General features: G+C 44.7%; 3 protein-coding genes across 3 annotated transcripts in view; 1 reads left to right on the top strand and 2 right to left on the bottom strand.

The window, feature by feature from the left end:
- Positions 1-1,105: 1,105 nt before the first annotated feature.
- Positions 1,106-2,471, bottom strand: LOC101781803 (probable carboxylesterase 8). The gene has a single exon (XM_004974075.4). It carries the CDS (start codon positions 2,352-2,354, stop codon positions 1,308-1,310), a length of 1,047 nt encoding a protein of 348 aa, XP_004974132.1. The 5' UTR covers positions 2,355-2,471; the 3' UTR covers positions 1,106-1,307.
- A 5,489-nt stretch (positions 2,472-7,960) lies between these two features.
- LOC101782204 (50S ribosomal protein L11) lies at positions 7,961-9,835 on the top strand. The gene is made up of 4 exons (XM_004974076.4): positions 7,961-8,197; positions 8,296-8,468; positions 8,576-8,639; positions 9,409-9,835. Exons 1-4 carry the CDS (start codon positions 8,014-8,016, stop codon positions 9,615-9,617), a joined length of 630 nt encoding a protein of 209 aa, XP_004974133.1. The 5' UTR covers positions 7,961-8,013; the 3' UTR covers positions 9,618-9,835.
- Positions 9,836-10,327: 492 nt separating this feature from the next.
- The window catches only part of LOC101779794 (DEAD-box ATP-dependent RNA helicase 10), a 10,623-nt gene continuing 4,826 nt past the window's right edge, over positions 10,328-16,124 (bottom strand). The window contains exons 4-15 of the mRNA XM_004974848.2: positions 15,350-15,482; positions 15,181-15,250; positions 14,664-14,726; positions 13,816-13,890; positions 13,130-13,249; positions 12,727-12,768; positions 12,545-12,619; positions 11,579-11,725; positions 11,310-11,447; positions 11,090-11,201; positions 10,882-10,970; positions 10,328-10,712 (exon numbers count right to left, since the gene is read on the bottom strand). Of these exons, the coding sequence (XP_004974905.1) occupies positions 10,593-10,712; positions 10,882-10,970; positions 11,090-11,201; positions 11,310-11,447; positions 11,579-11,725; positions 12,545-12,619; positions 12,727-12,768; positions 13,130-13,249; positions 13,816-13,890; positions 14,664-14,726; positions 15,181-15,250; positions 15,350-15,482 (1,184 nt within the window). The 3' untranslated portion in view covers positions 10,328-10,592. The remainder of the gene's footprint in view (positions 10,713-10,881; positions 10,971-11,089; positions 11,202-11,309; positions 11,448-11,578; positions 11,726-12,544; positions 12,620-12,726; positions 12,769-13,129; positions 13,250-13,815; positions 13,891-14,663; positions 14,727-15,180; positions 15,251-15,349; positions 15,483-16,124) is intronic.

Below are 16,124 nucleotides of genomic sequence, written 5' to 3' on the forward strand. Positions count from 1 at the left end.
AAGTACGCTGCCTTGTATAAGTCTCTCCCCATATAGATTAATGTAGATTGTTTCTCATATTTTTCCTTATTTAGAACACTTGTACCTAGCAATCCTAGATTCCCTCTCGAACGCGATATTTGCTAGTCGTATTTGACATGGAATCTTTTGATTTGTTTAGACCGTTAGATATTCATAAAATTGAACGGTGTAAATTCTTCTCTTTTTTTATTAACGTGGGAATTTCTAAATTCTCTCGATGAACGTGGCAACTTGTATTAAGATAATATATTTTACAAGGGAATAACTAAACAACACTCAAGCAAGCACTCGAATTTCATTGTGCTGCAGGTGTCTTTCTCAAATCCGGCAACTCTTCGATGAGCTATACTTAGTATTCCGGGTTTTGGGGTGGGGGATTTTCTCCTATAAGGTGACAGCCTTAGAAGGAAGCTCACTGGCAGCAGGCTGGCCTAACGGTGATGGCGGGCGTGGGCGCGCCAAGGCGAGGCGGCGGTGGCGCCGCCGGCTCGGGCGGTGGAGGACAACTGGTTGGGCGGTGCTGGGGCGGTGGTGTCACGGATCGCTAGGTTAGTGCGGCGGTGGTCGGCAGCGGCGGATCCGACGGCGGGGAGCCGCCGGAGACGGGGAAGGAGGACGAGGCAGGGGCAAGGGCATGGTGGAGGCACTCCCGGAGTTGCAAAAACGAAGCAGTTGAGGCGCGGGCTGCACCACGAGGTTGTCGGGACTCGGGCTGCACCACGAGGTTGCCGGGACTGCTCGCCAGCATCGGAGACGGACGGAGCATAGATTGAGACGCACCGAGCAGACCATTCTGCGGCGCGCGCTCCTCTTCGAGGAAAGAAGAACATTTGACTTCTAGGAGCACGGGCCGTTGATCTGATGGATGTGTGGCTCAAAAATTAAGTGCTGGGTGGGCCAAGAATACTGGCGTAGACAGGTCCTAATGAATGGTCAAAGTAGACATATTGCCATGTTATACCACGTCTTATGAATAGAAACGGAGGGAGTACGGTATTCATTTCCTACAAACTATTTTTGCTATGTTTTATAACTATTTTTGCAAGAAAAAATATAGCCGAAGTTGTACTATTTTGGACCAAGGTTTGAGAGCTTGCACAGCCTGAACCAGAAGGTCAACATCCAAAAGCATGTTGGTCTCTGTTTACAGATAATGACAGTATTAATGACATAATTTCTCCAGCACGACGCATAAAAAACAGTAACTATTGCCTTTATCGCCCACGGTCACACATGCGTACACACTACACACCGATCCACTTCAACGGAACAGGAGCGCCACCAGGTCAACGCGCGCCGCCGTCGGCGGACAGGAACTCGCGCATGGCGGCGAACAGCTCCTCGGCCCTCTCCGGCACGAAGAGCTCGGAGGCGTGGGACCCCGGGTGGTCCGCCCTGACGACGACCTCCACGCCGCCGCTGTCCTGCAGCCACCGCGCGAATTCCCGCTGCCTATCGATCAGCGGGTCGTCGCGGTTGCCAGTGACCAGGCAGCGCGGCAGGCCGGTGAGGGCCTCCGGCGGCATGGCCTTGGCCGGGTTGCAGAACTCGTGGTCCCGGTCCGCGCCCACGGGCAGCGCGAGGCTCCAGAGCTTGTCGTTGGCCTCCAGCGGCAGCATGGCGTCGTCCTCGGAGCCGGCCTCGGAGGGTGTCCGCTCGACGCCGCCGAGGTACGGCTGGTGCAGCAGGAGCCCCCGCACGGCGGCGGTGGCGGCAGGGGACGACGACGGGTCGGCGCCGCCCTTGGCGGCCCGGAGCCCCGCGAAGAACGCCATGTTGCCCCCCGAGCTGCTGCCCATGACGTAGCAGCGGGAGAGGTCGCCGTGCGCGGCGAGCCAGGGGTCCGTGCCCGCGACGGCGCCGCGGAGCCAGGCGAGGGCGGCGTCGGCGTCTTCGTAGGCGGCGGGAAGGCGGCGCTCCGGGGCCAGGCGGTACTCGAGGGACGCGACGACGCAGGGCACCGCGGCGGCCATGGCCTCGCAGTGGGCGTGGTAGAAGACGGTGGCCGGGGAGAAGAGGACGAAGCCGCCGCCGTGGAAGAAGAGCACGACGGGGAGCTTGTTGTTGTTGCTGGTGGCGGGGGAGGTCGGCGGCGGGACGGGGTTGGGCAGGTACAGGCGGAGGTACGTGCCGAGCGAGGCGTCGAGCGGCACGTCCCGGGAGACGGCGGCTGCTGCGGACTCGGAGGCCGGGACGAGCGGGACCTCGGGCCGCGTCACCGTGCCGTCCGGGTTGACGGCGATCCGCATGAAGAGGTTGTTCTCCTTGGTCAGCGCCGGCGGCGGGGCCGGGGCGTCGGCGGCGGGTGTGGCGGCGTCCGTGATGTCGCCCATGGCGATTCCTCTGATCCTCTCGGCTTGCTCTGTGCGCGTGTGTTTCTTCTGCCTTGTGGTGGTGGCCTGGTGGGGACTGCGGTGCGGCTCGCGGTGGTGGTGTGGCCGGAGGTGAACGAGGCCTGCTGCATTTATACAAGGTGGGTGCCGTGCCGTGCGCCGCGTTAGTGGGTGCCGTCGAAATCAGCGCAAAAAAGGTCAGTTTCCCATGAAAACGAGGTGAAGGCTCGGCCACACGGCGCCGTGCCCGACCGTTGCAGGCGTTTGGGCCTGCGGTACACAGTGGTGAGGTCGATGACGCGCGATGCCCAGACTCCCGTGTTGTGTCGTGTCGTGTCCTCTGCATGGCCGGGGCACCGGATCCCAGGTGCCGGCACGAGAGTATTCCGGCGAGGTGATCCCAGGGGTAGAGCACAAGGCTGCCGCCGAATCTGTTCGGAGCCGCACGGGCAGAGGGCAGGGGGAGGAAGTGCTCCGAAACCGACAGGGTACGGAAGCGGCCACCGAATTGGGTGGATGATGATGCCAGCCTCTGGACTTTGGAGGCTCTCTGTCTCTCCCGGCTGCTTTCCTAGAGGAGACCTCTACTCCTGCGATCCTGTCGCCATGGCGAAAATCGGAGGCGCTTCAATGCGCGCCGGGATTTCTCTGTGGACGGATCGTCTGATTTGTCAAAGCGCCGCGCGGTGCGACGAGACGAGCTGACTGCCGCACCAATCCGCTGCCGGGCCGTTTTCCATCGGGGAGGCTGTCTTTGGTGTAGGAGGACTCCATTTGCTAGCTCTTCTAGTCTTTTAGCTCCTGGCGATAAGAGATGCTCCCCATATGCCAATGCTTGTCTCCCCATGTCAAAGTACTTTCATAAAAAGGTCATACTATACATGACAACTTTATCATGTACGTCCACAACATCACCCGACAAAACACCACCTTTACTAATGAAGTTAGATATCTCCAAAGCGTTCGACTCGGTCAAATGGGATTATCTCCGGACTCTTATGCAGAAAAGAGGCTTCCCACCAAGATGGTGAGATTGGATCGCGTCCATCCTGATCACTTCCATATCTAGGGTCCTCCTAAATGACATAACGCTCGACCCCATAAGCCACAGACGCGGCCTGAGGCAGGGGATCCCTTGTCCCCTCTACTATTCATCTTAGCAATCGATTCGCTACCCCGCCTCCTTTCGAAAGCCATCGAAATAAAATTGCTCAGCAAACTTGGGGGCCATGCGGCTAGATTCAGAACGCCACTGTATGCAGATGATGTAGCCATCTTCATCAAGCCGAGCAAAACGGACATACTGAACACGGCACAACTACTACACATGTTTGGACAAGACACCGAACTTCAAACCAACTTAGAAAAAACAAGTGTGGCACCAATTAGCTGTAGTGGCATAGATCGATCAAACGAGTGGGCTTCCCAATGCGTTACCTGGGTCTAACACTCTCAACCAGACGACTACAAAAAGTTGATTTCCAACCAATTGTGGATAAGGCAGCAGGCAAGCTCTCTACTTGGCACGGCCGCAACCTCACACAAGCAGGACGAGTCTCACTCACAAAATCAATGCTAACCTCCTAGCCGGTATACCTGCTGACAGCATTAAAGCTGCAAAAAGAGGTAATAGAGGAAATTAACAAGATAAGGAAGAGATTCCTATGGGCCGGTGACAAGGCGTTAACGGGAAATGCAAGGTCAACTGGACGTGTTCTTGCCCGCCAAAGGAAAACGGGGGCTTAGGATTACTAGACCTTGACCGATTCGCGTGAGCATTGAGAGTAAGGTGGCTATGGCAGGAATGGGCTTTCCCAGAAAAGACTTGGGTAGGAACTAAGACCCCCTGCAATGCCGCTCGCCGCCGCCGCCGCCAACGATAGTCACGATCTTATCCGCATAATAAGGAAACATGGGCAACGTAATGCATATGTGAGCCAACGGACAGACGTTCATAGATGGAATTAAGAGAATTATTAAGAGAGGAGGAGGTAAAAGGAAAAATTACAAATGAAAAGGTATATATGATTTGTCCAAGCTGGAGCATAAGTCCACGTCATCCGAATACGTATTCCTAGAGAGCCAATGACCGTATCGACAGAGTCGACCAACCTTAATAGCCATGATTTACACTTTTCACGTCATTCAAATACGTATTCCTAGATAGCCAATAACCGCATCGACCAACCTTAATGGTTATGATTTACACTTTTCTAAGTACGATAGCCAAATTGAAACACGCCAACAAATATAATGGCCATCCATGCATTTTACTCTTAAAAAAAAGGCATCCAGACGCGCCAGTGTGCCACAGCAGTGGAAAAGAGGTTAGCGCAAGCCTTCCTTTCCTTTACTTCTTGACCCTTGAGGCTCCGTTGGCCTGTCTAATCGGCCACTCGAAAAAAGTTGATTTATTTTTGGTAAAAAAAGTTGTGAAAAAAAGAGTAGAGATGAACTAGGCTTCATCGTGTTTTCGAACCTCTATGTTTCTTTATGGCCTCTTGTTTCTGCCGACAGAGCGTAGCCAACAGAGCAGACAGGACGGGCACCGTATTGCTGTATTACGGCATGTGGATTCTGAGTAGCCAACAGAGCAGACAGGACGGGCACCGGATTTCATTTTCTGATCGACAACGGATGATCGAAAGGGACCCCCGGTTGCGCTCGGCAACAATGATGCATGCGATCAGGCCACGATCACTGCAACGAAACGAACCCCCCAAGCAGAAGCAGCAGGATTGTTTCTTGCAAACCAAAAGATGACGAGTGGCGTGGACAATGATGGAGACACTCGGCTTTGTTTCAGATCGAGCTGTGCTGTGCAGAGTTGACATGATCGATGGCGTTGATTGCGCTGTTGCTTGTAATCTCAAGGCATAGGGACTGCTTATAGATGAATAATAACAGTATTTTTTTTTATGTAACAGTATATTTTTTTATGTAACAGGAGGGACTTGTTATATATTAAAATAAAAGAGTATGTACAAAGCAGAAAAAGGGAGAAGAAAAAAAAAAGGAAAATTACAAATGAGAAAGCCAGATGTCTATGCTAGGATGGTATTTCTTCTTTGCCCTAGGATGGTATTTCTTCTTTGCCCTATGTATGACAAGTGCAAATTGTTTCTTGAAGATGCTTTGACATCCTTGCACTGAGGGTGTTTGATTATCGAAGATGAGGTTATTCCTTGATGTCCAGATGCTCCATGTCATGGGGACTATTAGTTCCATGAAGAAAGGCTGCCCAATCTGGTCTTTAAGAGACTGCAGGTTATCATACCCCGAGAGACTGTCCAAGATATATAGGCCAATTTGATCCCAGCATGATTTGGCAAAGGGGCACCATAGAAAGAGATGTAGAACTTTCTCCAAGATGTTATCCTGGCATAGGACACAGCTATAACTTTGCAGCTCCATATTTTTTCTTTGCAGGATACCTATTGTGTTGAGTCGATCCTTCAACAGAAGCCAAAAGAATACTTTATGTTTTGTTTGACAGCAGCTATCCCATAGCCATTTGTAGACCTGATGAATATTAGAGTGTCCCTTCATGAATTTGTAAGCTTTGCTTGAGCTGAAGATGCCTGTTCCCCAAATATACGTCCAGGAGTCATGATCCTCATGCTGTTGGAATGCTTCCAGATTATTTTGCAGTAGCTGAAATTGCTCATAAGCTTCCAAGGTAGTGTTTTTATCCTTAGCAAAGGAGAACAATTATGGAAATCTGATACTAGGAACCAAACCTTCCCATAAATCATACCATAGGTACACTGATCTGCCATTGCATGGATTTGAGATGGCCATACCTTTGTACATGTTTAGGATTTTGAGGATGTCTCTCCATCAAAAAGAGCCTTTCTTGGCTGAGTTTGGGAGTTTATCATTAGGATAACAATTGTCCCAAACAATTTGAACCCATGGCAGGTTTACATGATTGTAGAGCTTATGAAGGTTTTTCAGAAGAAGTGCCTCATAGTCCAAATAAGAGAAAATTCAAGGTAACAATTTTGATTATTAGCTATGTATTTCAATTGGATACTCCACGTTAATTTTCACAAGACGAGCTAGGAAATTCTCACTAAAAAACATGTAGTATCAATCATGTAGACTCTAATAACCACAACCATTGATCTATTATATTTTTTAAAAAAATGTTACCACCACTAGCTATCATTATGAAAATATTCTAAATTAAACCCTAAGCCGATATCTAAACTACCCACCTCCTCGTTATAAATTTTGAAGTAACCCATAATCTTCATCTAAATTATCCATACATATCATCAGAAAAAATAATTTAAAATATCTTTCTAAATTTGTATTTTAAATATTCATGTAGGTCGTTATTAAAAATAACATAAAGTAAGCATATAAATATTAATCCGATTGTCCGCATGTTCATTGTACATAAATGTGCAAAAGTAAACAAATATATGATTTTAAATTACCTATGTACGTCGTTATTGATATAGAATTGCTAAGTAAAGGTATATATGCCTGATGTGTATCACCATGTAGACCGTTTATTTATGTATTGGAGGAAGTGTTGAAAATTATTGATTCTAACGTGTATGGAGGTGCGTTGTAAAGTGAAAAAAGCATGAATTTGAATGAAAAAGTTTATAGAGTATTATTAATTAAAGTCAATCAAAATTGGAGTATTATGTTAGAATATTAAAAAAACAGAGAGTCATAGATAAATAATTTTGATTATTAGCTAGGGAATGTATTTTTAAATAACTTTATAATACAAATAATTTTTAAAAAATTTAGCTCGTGCGCACTATAGTTATTTAAAACACCATGCTTGAAAATGTGCCCGAGGGAAAGAAAAGAAATATTTTAGCATCAAGATCACCGCTGGTTAAACGGACAAGTAAGGTTTCCTTGACTGTATCCTAGCTAGGGTGCTAATAGCTTCCTGGTTCTATGAAAGTCTGATTGCACGATGCATTGTCATGACAGTCAGTCATCCCAATCAGCTCATACTCGATGGAGGGTGCTGCGACTTTGGATAATCGATCAATAGGACCCATGGGCTGGCCGCAGCGTACGCATCTGTCAAATGGGTTGGGCTAAAAATCTATCTCTCTTTCCACCACTGAAATAGCCCATGGGCTAGGCTACGTTAGGGTTTGGTTCGTCTCCACCCCCACCTATGCTAGGGAACTTTTTTTATTTTTTTATTTTTTATATTTAGCATTTTGCAAAAATATATGGCCAAAAAAAATTGGAAATCTAGACCTATACCGCCGTTTGAAACGGCTATAGCCAAATAAAATGGCGGAAGGGGCACTGTAGCGACCTTACCGCCGTTTCAATCGACGGAATCTCCCATCCCTCGACATTATACTTTCAAAAAATCATAACTAATTCATATGAACTCAGATGGAGATAAACTTTATATGAAAATTGTAGATCTCGACGAGATGTACAACTTTGTAGTTCAAACTTTTTCATTTGATGCTATATTGGTGCTCAAATAATCGACATAAGTTTTAATCTAAAATTCAAATTTTAGATTAAAACTAGGCAGGACACTTTCAAAAAAAATGATAACGAACGAGAATTTTAGGCGTAATGACTGGACGCAGAACCAGCTCCGCTAAGAGCGGATTAGGTAGGAGGCAGAGAGCATAGCGAAGAACACTGCGGCGGCGCCATGAACCCATCTCTCCAAGGCCGTCCTTCGCAGGCCCCGGCCAAGAAGCTGTCCTCCCCGTTCCTCGGCGCCCCGGCCTCCTTCCTCCGGCCACTGGCGCCGGCGTCCAGCGCCGCCCCCTCGCGGCGGACCCTCGCCGTCAGGGCCATGGCGCCGCCGAAGCCGGGAGGCAAGCCCAAGAAAGGTCTGTGCCCTTCGTTTTCTGCGCCATTCCTGAAACATCAGAGAGGACCCATGTTTTGTTGCGCCTAAACCGTTGTGCTTCGATTCTCCTGAATGCAGTGGTGGGCATGATAAAGCTGGCCCTGGAGGCCGGCAAGGCGACGCCGGCGCCGCCCGTTGGACCGGCGCTTGGTGCTAAGGGTGTGAACATCATGGCGTTCTGCAAGGAGTACAATGCCAAGACGGCCGAGAAGGCTGGTTACATCATCCCCGTCGAGATCACCGTCTTCGATGTGAGCTGAATACCTTCCATCCTACTATGTGGTTGTCTGAAGTCTGAACATCGATTGTTAATGTTGGATAGTTTCCTTAATGCTTTGCCTTTGCTTTGCATTTGCAGGATAAGAGCTTTACATTCATCTTGAAGACACCGCCGGCCTCAGTCCTGCTCCTCAAAGCTGCAGGTGCGCACCCTGTACATTAGCATCAATCTGTTCATAGTTATACATTCATCAAATTGCGCAAATTATTAAAGAAATTGGACATTTAGGAAGAGGATTGTGCTTGATTGGTATTTTTTTTCTGTGCGTCTTTGGGTACGGGTTTGATGAAATGGTATTTATGGTTTGTTCAAGGTCAGCATATTGGATTAATAATTCAGCATGCAACTTTTTCGAACTAAGTTTATACCGTCTACATGTTCTTTTTCACACAGACATGGTGATAAAATACTGAATGCACTTGCAACTGAATCAAGTTCAGAGTTAGTCAGCTGTTGCACGATGAGTCAGTAGTAGGTGATGGTAACAATAAGCCTCCCATTCTCCACAAACCAAGATATAATCAGATGAGCAGCGTTTTCCAGTATACACGATCATATATTTTTAATGTGACTGTTTCAAGTCGAGACCTCTATTTCCCTTATCTCGTGAATTATCTCATGAACTTATTTTCAAGTTTGTAAATTTGGATATCCACCATAGATGTATAAGTTGCATGGACATATAAAAAATGTTTTTCCTTTTCCTTTTGGCATGTTAAAGTATACCAATGAACTACAAACTACAACAATGAACAAATTATATGCCTCTAAAATGCATACCCTTTCTAACATAAGAACCTTTTGACTGACAACCAGCTATCTTTCCCAGCATTTATGTTGATGCATATGCTCTGTCTTCATTTAAGCAAGCAAATGGTTCCTTACCTCATTTTCTCAATCTTGATTCTTAGGCGTCGAAAAAGGATCAAAAGAGCCACAGCAAGAAAAGGTTGGAAAAGTAACAGCAGATCAAGTCCGTACGATAGCTCAGGAGAAGTTGCCGGACTTGAACTGCAAGAGCATCGAGTCTGCTATGAGGATCATCGCTGGCACCGCTGCTAACATGGGCATTGATGTTGATCCTCCAATCCTTCAGAAGAAGGAAAAGGTCATCTTGTAGTCTTGCTGGCACCCGCAGATCATATTACCAATGGCCTTCTGTAGATTATGCCCTCCTTTTTTGTTCCTCAATTCGCTGTGCCAACTTGAAGTTTTCCTCTGGTGTGAGTAACCTTGTTAACCAATCCAGTCATTTGATGTAGATGTTCAACATTTTTTTGCAAAATCCTTCTATATACAACATCTGAAAGGGGTATTCCAAGCCTTTGTGCACCAACATTTTTTGAGCCAGTCCAAGCCTTTGTGCATACTGCATACCAACGCTTACCATTTTATTTTCTTATTTTATTCTAAACTACTCCCTCGGTTTCCCTCGGTTTCCAAATTTTAAGGGTATACGTAGTGAAACAGAGGCCGTCCAAAAATAAAGTGCTTAGGCCAGTCCCAACCAATGTCCTTAAGTAGTGTCAATCTTGCCAAATCAGCAAGACATCATCCGTAGAAACTCCATCAGCTCTAGATGTTCAACTTTTTTATCTTATTTTGCAAAATCCTTCTATACACAACATCTGAAAGGGGTATCCCAAGCCTTTGTGCACCACCATCTTTTAAGCCAGTCCAGAAAGTTTACGTATTTGCTGATGATCGACGGCAGAGCAGCCAACGCCTTCAGGCTGGGTGATTATCATGACTCTCGTGCCTCCTTCACAATCCAACTCATCTCTATCTATTTTTATTTCAAAATCATATAGCATAGAGCCGTGTGGCTAGTAACCAAACCAAAGCGATGAAATGGCTCAGATTTGAACACTAGTGGTTTCCTTTAATAACATGGTCTATGACAACAAAAATGGGTGACTTAGGTCATTGCGTCGACATAAGGAAAACTGACCGAACTTCCCGAACACTACCTAAATAGCAGGTGCATCACTGCGAATCCACAGGGTTGGCACTGAACCAGACGTACACAAAATGGACTAATATTTGAGGAGCTGTACACACGGATTCTAACTCAGCAGGCCAAACTCCAGGGCTTTCATCGTCTGTTAGATCTCTTGAAGGATTTCGATCTTTTAGAATGAGCACGGTCTTCCTCCTCGTCATCATCATCTCCCAGCTTTCTCCGCTTCTTGTGGCCGCCTGAATCCTTCATTTTCTACAAGGATGCACAATTACAGTTCCGTGAACAAGTTGTCCTATGTGAAGGGATGTGACTGTAACACAAAGTGTAGGAGGCAGGTAGCCATCCTTTTGCACACATTAGCTACCAGCAAGAATGGAGCAAGAATCACACTGAGAATCGATATTGGTGTTGGAGGATATACCGTTAGAGCAATTCTCTTTGCATCGGAAATGGGCTCTTTAAGTATCATGATTTCATCTGGGTCCACCTTACACTGGTCAATTTTCTTGCCTGCAAAACTTAGTCGATGAGAGCCAGTCTTTGGAAAGATATCATCTCCAGATTCCAGTTATGCATGCAAATCGCTAAACAAAAAGTGAAGAGGGGGCAAGAAGGAAAACTGCTATTACCAAGGAGCTGCTCAATCTGCACAAACCACTGGGCTTCATATTGATTTACCAAAGATACAGCATATCCTGATCTCCCTGCACGGGCAGTCCTACCCACCCGATGAACATAATCCTATATGTGATGCAGCAAAATATTTGTACGATCATAACAGATCCAAATGTAAAGATTATAAGCTGTTGAAATATGGCCAAGGTGAGTACTGAAACAAACAGATGAGACCTTAGAATTCATTGGAATATCATAATTGATGACCATATCGACTCCTTGAATGTCAAGACCACGACTTGCCACATCAGTGCAAATAAGGATATTGCAATCTTTTGCTTTGAACCTGTTCAAAGCACCCAACCTCTTGTCCTGATAAAGAAAAAAAAATTATTCGAGGGTAAGGGAAGAAATAAACAACACACTTAAACTCACAGAGGACTAGCCAACTGAATGAAATAATCATAATTGTCTATGTGACATTTAAGTCAAAGAAAGCAAACCTGACTCATTTGGCCACTGATAGACATAGCTTTTAAACCAAGATTCCTTAGCATGAGAGCAAGGAGCCTAGTAGATTCACAGGTGCGCACAAAGATCATGATCATGCTCTCTCGCCTCTCATTCAGAACATGAAGAAGATAACAATCCTAAAATTCACATAACAATAGTCAGATCAGCGACAAATGATGGAAAGAGATACTCTGCAGAGCAGGTGAACAATATAGAGTTTAATTTGAATGCACAATTCCACATAACACATGTCGAATTACGTTAATAACATGCAATGCGCTAACTAAATCATGGCCATAATTTTTTCATAACTGCTTATTAAATAAACTGGACTGGGCAAGTCCAAAGAACTATCACAAACATGCAACTAAACAAATAAGAATCCAAATGCCAAATTGGTTCAAATCACTTGGATGGTTACTCACACTCACTGCTTAAAATCACATGGCTGTAATGGAGTTGAAAAATTGGTTGTGCGTGCACTAATTCCCAAATTGTAGAGCTTCTTGCATAATATGTTTTATTTAGGCATACAAGGGCAATTGCTATAACTAGGTATAGAATGAATAACCAAGCAACTATTCAAAAGCTAATGGTTTTAGACAAAGAATTCAGATCAAATTGCAAATCACTACAATGCAAGTTGAGATACAGGTTTGTCTTTATCCAAATAGTAGAGTACAGGTTTAGCCACGCAGATTCCAAAAATAAATTCGACACAGGAAGGTTATGCCAGAAATAATACAGCCATTTTCAAGAAAGAAACAAAATAAGACACTACTTTCCAATATCACAAAGATGTACAAATGCAACATAATTAAACATATTATTTACTGTCCATGACAACACAAAAATGTTGAGGCAACAGATTTAGATCACATGAACTCAAGAAAGTCAATTTATACAGCAATGACAGCAGCAGCAGCAACATAGTGAGGCGGGCCAAATAAACTGACCTTGTAATCTGCAGGAACAAAGTAGAACTCTTGTTTAAGCGAATCCACTGTAGAATATTTTGAGGCCGCTTCAACCTGTTTCAAAGAAAAAAAGTTGTGATCATAAGTAAAGAGTGAGTAGACTAAGTTGTCATCAACTTCTTGCTTATTAAACGCTTCAAAAGGCAAAGGTAGAATGTCACCTTAACAGGATTCCTGAGACAAGCCCGCTGCAGTTTATTTACCTAAGTTATCGGAAAGGAAACTTCATTTAGTTGACAAAACACATACAGGACTGTTTATAACATCAATTCATTATCATGCAAACTAGTTGTACCAAATAGATCTCGCTAGGAAAGAAAGATTTACACGAGATAAAAGAAAATGAAAGCTTAATGACATTTGGCAGGATAAATATGAGACCATCGCGCTTTTATCATCTCAGGCATTTTAAAGTGGTGTCATACGATTGTGATTTCCAAAATACCAACAGAAGCAATGAACATGTCCGTATCAAGAATTGCTTTCAGTTGTTTGATTAAAAAGTCTCCATAAATTAAAGTAGTTTCACCACATAAATAAACAAGTACAACACCATCCACAAACCTTTTTGGTCATTGTTGCTGAAAAAAGGAAAGTTCTCCTGTCTTTAGGGATCTCTTGTAGAATGTCATCGAGGGCTTTCTCGAACTCCACATTAAGTAATTTATCAGCTTCATCCAATACCTAGCAATACAAAAGATAGACCAAAGGTCAAAAAAAATTTGAGTTTAAACCTATTCAAACAGTTATCCTAAATTAAGAGATATGCTCCAAAATATAAGGACCGTCATGTTCTAAAACAAATCTTAATTCAAACCTATTCAATTTGAGTTGACAGGCAAGGTTCAGAAGTAACAGAACCGCATTCAGCAACCAGCTATGAATTAAGATCATCAAGGATGGAGTATATGCTAAAATAAAATTTAATCCAATAACTTAAAATGAAATTAATATGCATATATACAATCACGACATGTTCTGACATTTTTCAATGTATCCAGCAAGAAATTCACATGCACCCTGGGACTGTCTGCTTAGTTAAAATATCTACAGCAATTTCAGGTGGTGAAAAAATTAAATAGGTATCATTCAGTTAATGGTTAGAAAAGCAGGTGGGTGATACAGTTTCTCGGGACTCAGGTAGATAAAAGAGATTTTTGTTCATGCCAGTTTTCTTACGGTAAACGTTACTGTAAATCATTAACACAATGAATACAATGTGCCTAATAATAAGAAAACAGAATACATACCAAATACTTGATTTTCTTAAGGCTAAAACCTTTTGTATCTGTCAAATGGTCCAAAAGACGGCCAGGAGTTCCAACCTAAGTTTTGAAGGAAATATTACAAAGAAGGTTAGTCCATATGAAGACAAACATTATGTGAAATCAAATTGACGTGACAGAATATTCACTAATAGAATTTTCAATATCATGGAAGTGTGGAGGAATCAAAGAGAATCAAAGCTAGCATGTTTGTTGCTACTGGTCTATACGACATACTAGAAGCTCCAAGAAATCAACCCAGGGAATTAGTGGTGGGAGTTGGCGGAGGGAATTCACTTGGGAATATGATTTTTAGTGCCATTCCCTTGTTTGTCTTTTGGAGGGAATTAAGAGTGGGAGTTTAAGTGAGACTAGATATCCCTTGTTTAGTGTGAGGGTTTAGAGGTGGGAAATTATATCTTAAGTCATGACAAACGGTGTAGATGCATTCATCTTTCACTTAAAATAAATTCCCACCCCTCCCCCTGGGAAGTGATTGGTGGGAGTTGCCCCTCTAAACTCTCATTCCTCATCCCATTAAAACTCCCATGCCCACCAAAAAAACAATAGAATTTTAATTTCTTCCATCTAAACTCCATTTCCCTCCCACCAATTACCTCCAACCAAACAAGCCACCAGTGGTAGCAGAAATTGGATTTCATAACGATGCCAATGCCACTGTGGTGGCTTTACAGAAGTAATTTTATAATGAATAAATTTCAATGCCATAAACATTGGAAACATACTTTGGGTAAAAAAATTGCTACGTAAATGGGACAAACAACTTTAGCTTGGAATAAGGTAAAGAAAATCATGGAATCTACAACACTCACCACAATATGAGGACGTTTCCCAAGGGATAACACTTGCTGCATCCGATCCACTCCACCAACAAGCTGGTGAAAGAATAAAATGTCACTTCACTTGAAACAAATCGCCAAGGGACATCTAAATTCTGAATCCATCTAATCTAATAACACAAGCATGTCACATGTTCCAAGAATCTTGAGAAGAAAGCAGTTATGATTATAGACAGAGAAAAAAAGCAGTCGGCAAAGAATAATAAATTGGTATCAAAACTGGCCCAAATAGCAACAAATAGAAATTGCGTTGAACTTGATATTTAGAAAGTCTGCTGAAAGGAATGTTTCACTGTGTTTCACTGCAACGGATAGAACATGTGTTGGATCACACAAGTCAGAAGCATACTTCATTATATAAGAAGGTTGTAATATAGATGTAGCATCTCATTGTATCAATGTGCAGCATACCCAGTTTGCAACATTCAGATGCTGGACACTCGAAAGCCCCAAAAACAGGAACACATTCGCTTGCAGCGGAAACACTCACCACTGAGCAACGCAAACCAATAGCTGATCCGAGCGCCTCAAACTGCTCTGCAATCTGAATCGCCAGCTCCCTGGGCCACAGCACAGTCGCATGGTCAGCAACTACGCACACTCCAAATTGGATAGTACCGCATTGCCCCCAAACAAAGGATTTGAGAAAACAAACCAACCTCGTTGGTGACAGGACGCAAGCAAAGAAAGAATGCTGGACGTCGCGGTTCTCAAGCAGCTCCTGCAGGATGGGCAATGCGAAGGCGCCCGTCTTCCCCGACCCTGTCTGCGCCAGCGCGATCAGGTCCTTCCCTGAGAAAACCATACCGAATTCAGACTGCAATCGCAGTTGGCACAGCAAAAAGGGGTGCGGTGTCGCTAGGAGACACGACTGTGGAGTGAGCGTTTTAAACTAGAAGACAGAGCAACAGCAGGTGCTTGGTGTTTAGTTTTCAGTTCAATGTAATCTCTTTTGTAACCTTCATAACCACCACCCCCCCCCCCCAACCCTTTTGGTTTCTTTGTGAAACAAACTGTAACATGCTGTTTGATCTACAAAAGACCCCATAATGAATTCAGGTGGGGCGCCCCCCCCCCCCCCCAGGGGGACCCTAAAAGAAAAAATGGGAATCGGTCTGCTTCTTCGGGATGCCCGAATCCTGCTTGACTCCTCTTTCGTGTCTGAAAAGGACTAGGGCGGGAGCCAGGATGCTCTCTCTACCCCCCGAGGATGGAGTATAGCTACAAGACGATCCCAATTCTTCTCTCAGATAATCGGAGAGGCCGAGGGGGGGCACCGGTTGCAGCTTCTCTGCTGGAGACTGCACCATGCTATTGCAAGACATGTGCCATCTACGACTGCCACGATGGCCGTCATATGCTGAAAAGTGCTGTTATCTACGATTAAGTATGCTAAGGAGCTTCATGGTGCGATGCAATAAGTTCAAATGCAAA

The sequence above is a fragment of the Setaria italica genome, chromosome VI (assembly GCF_000263155.2).
Source record: "Setaria italica strain Yugu1 chromosome VI, Setaria_italica_v2.0, whole genome shotgun sequence".
Lineage (NCBI taxonomy): Eukaryota > Viridiplantae > Streptophyta > Magnoliopsida > Poales > Poaceae > Setaria > Setaria italica.

Coding starts and splice junctions, on each gene's coding strand:
- LOC101781803 (XM_004974075.4), bottom strand. CDS start 2,354: ATGGGCGACATCACGGACGCCGCCACACCCGCCGCCGACGCCCCGGCC.
- LOC101782204 (XM_004974076.4), top strand. CDS start 8,014: ATGAACCCATCTCTCCAAGGCCGTCCTTCGCAGGCCCCGGCCAAGAAG. Junction 8,198..8,295: donor GGGAGGCAAGCCCAAGAAAG/GTCTGTGCCCTT, acceptor TCCTGAATGCAG/TGGTGGGCATGATAAAGCTG. Junction 8,469..8,575: donor TCGAGATCACCGTCTTCGAT/GTGAGCTGAATA, acceptor TTGCATTTGCAG/GATAAGAGCTTTACATTCAT.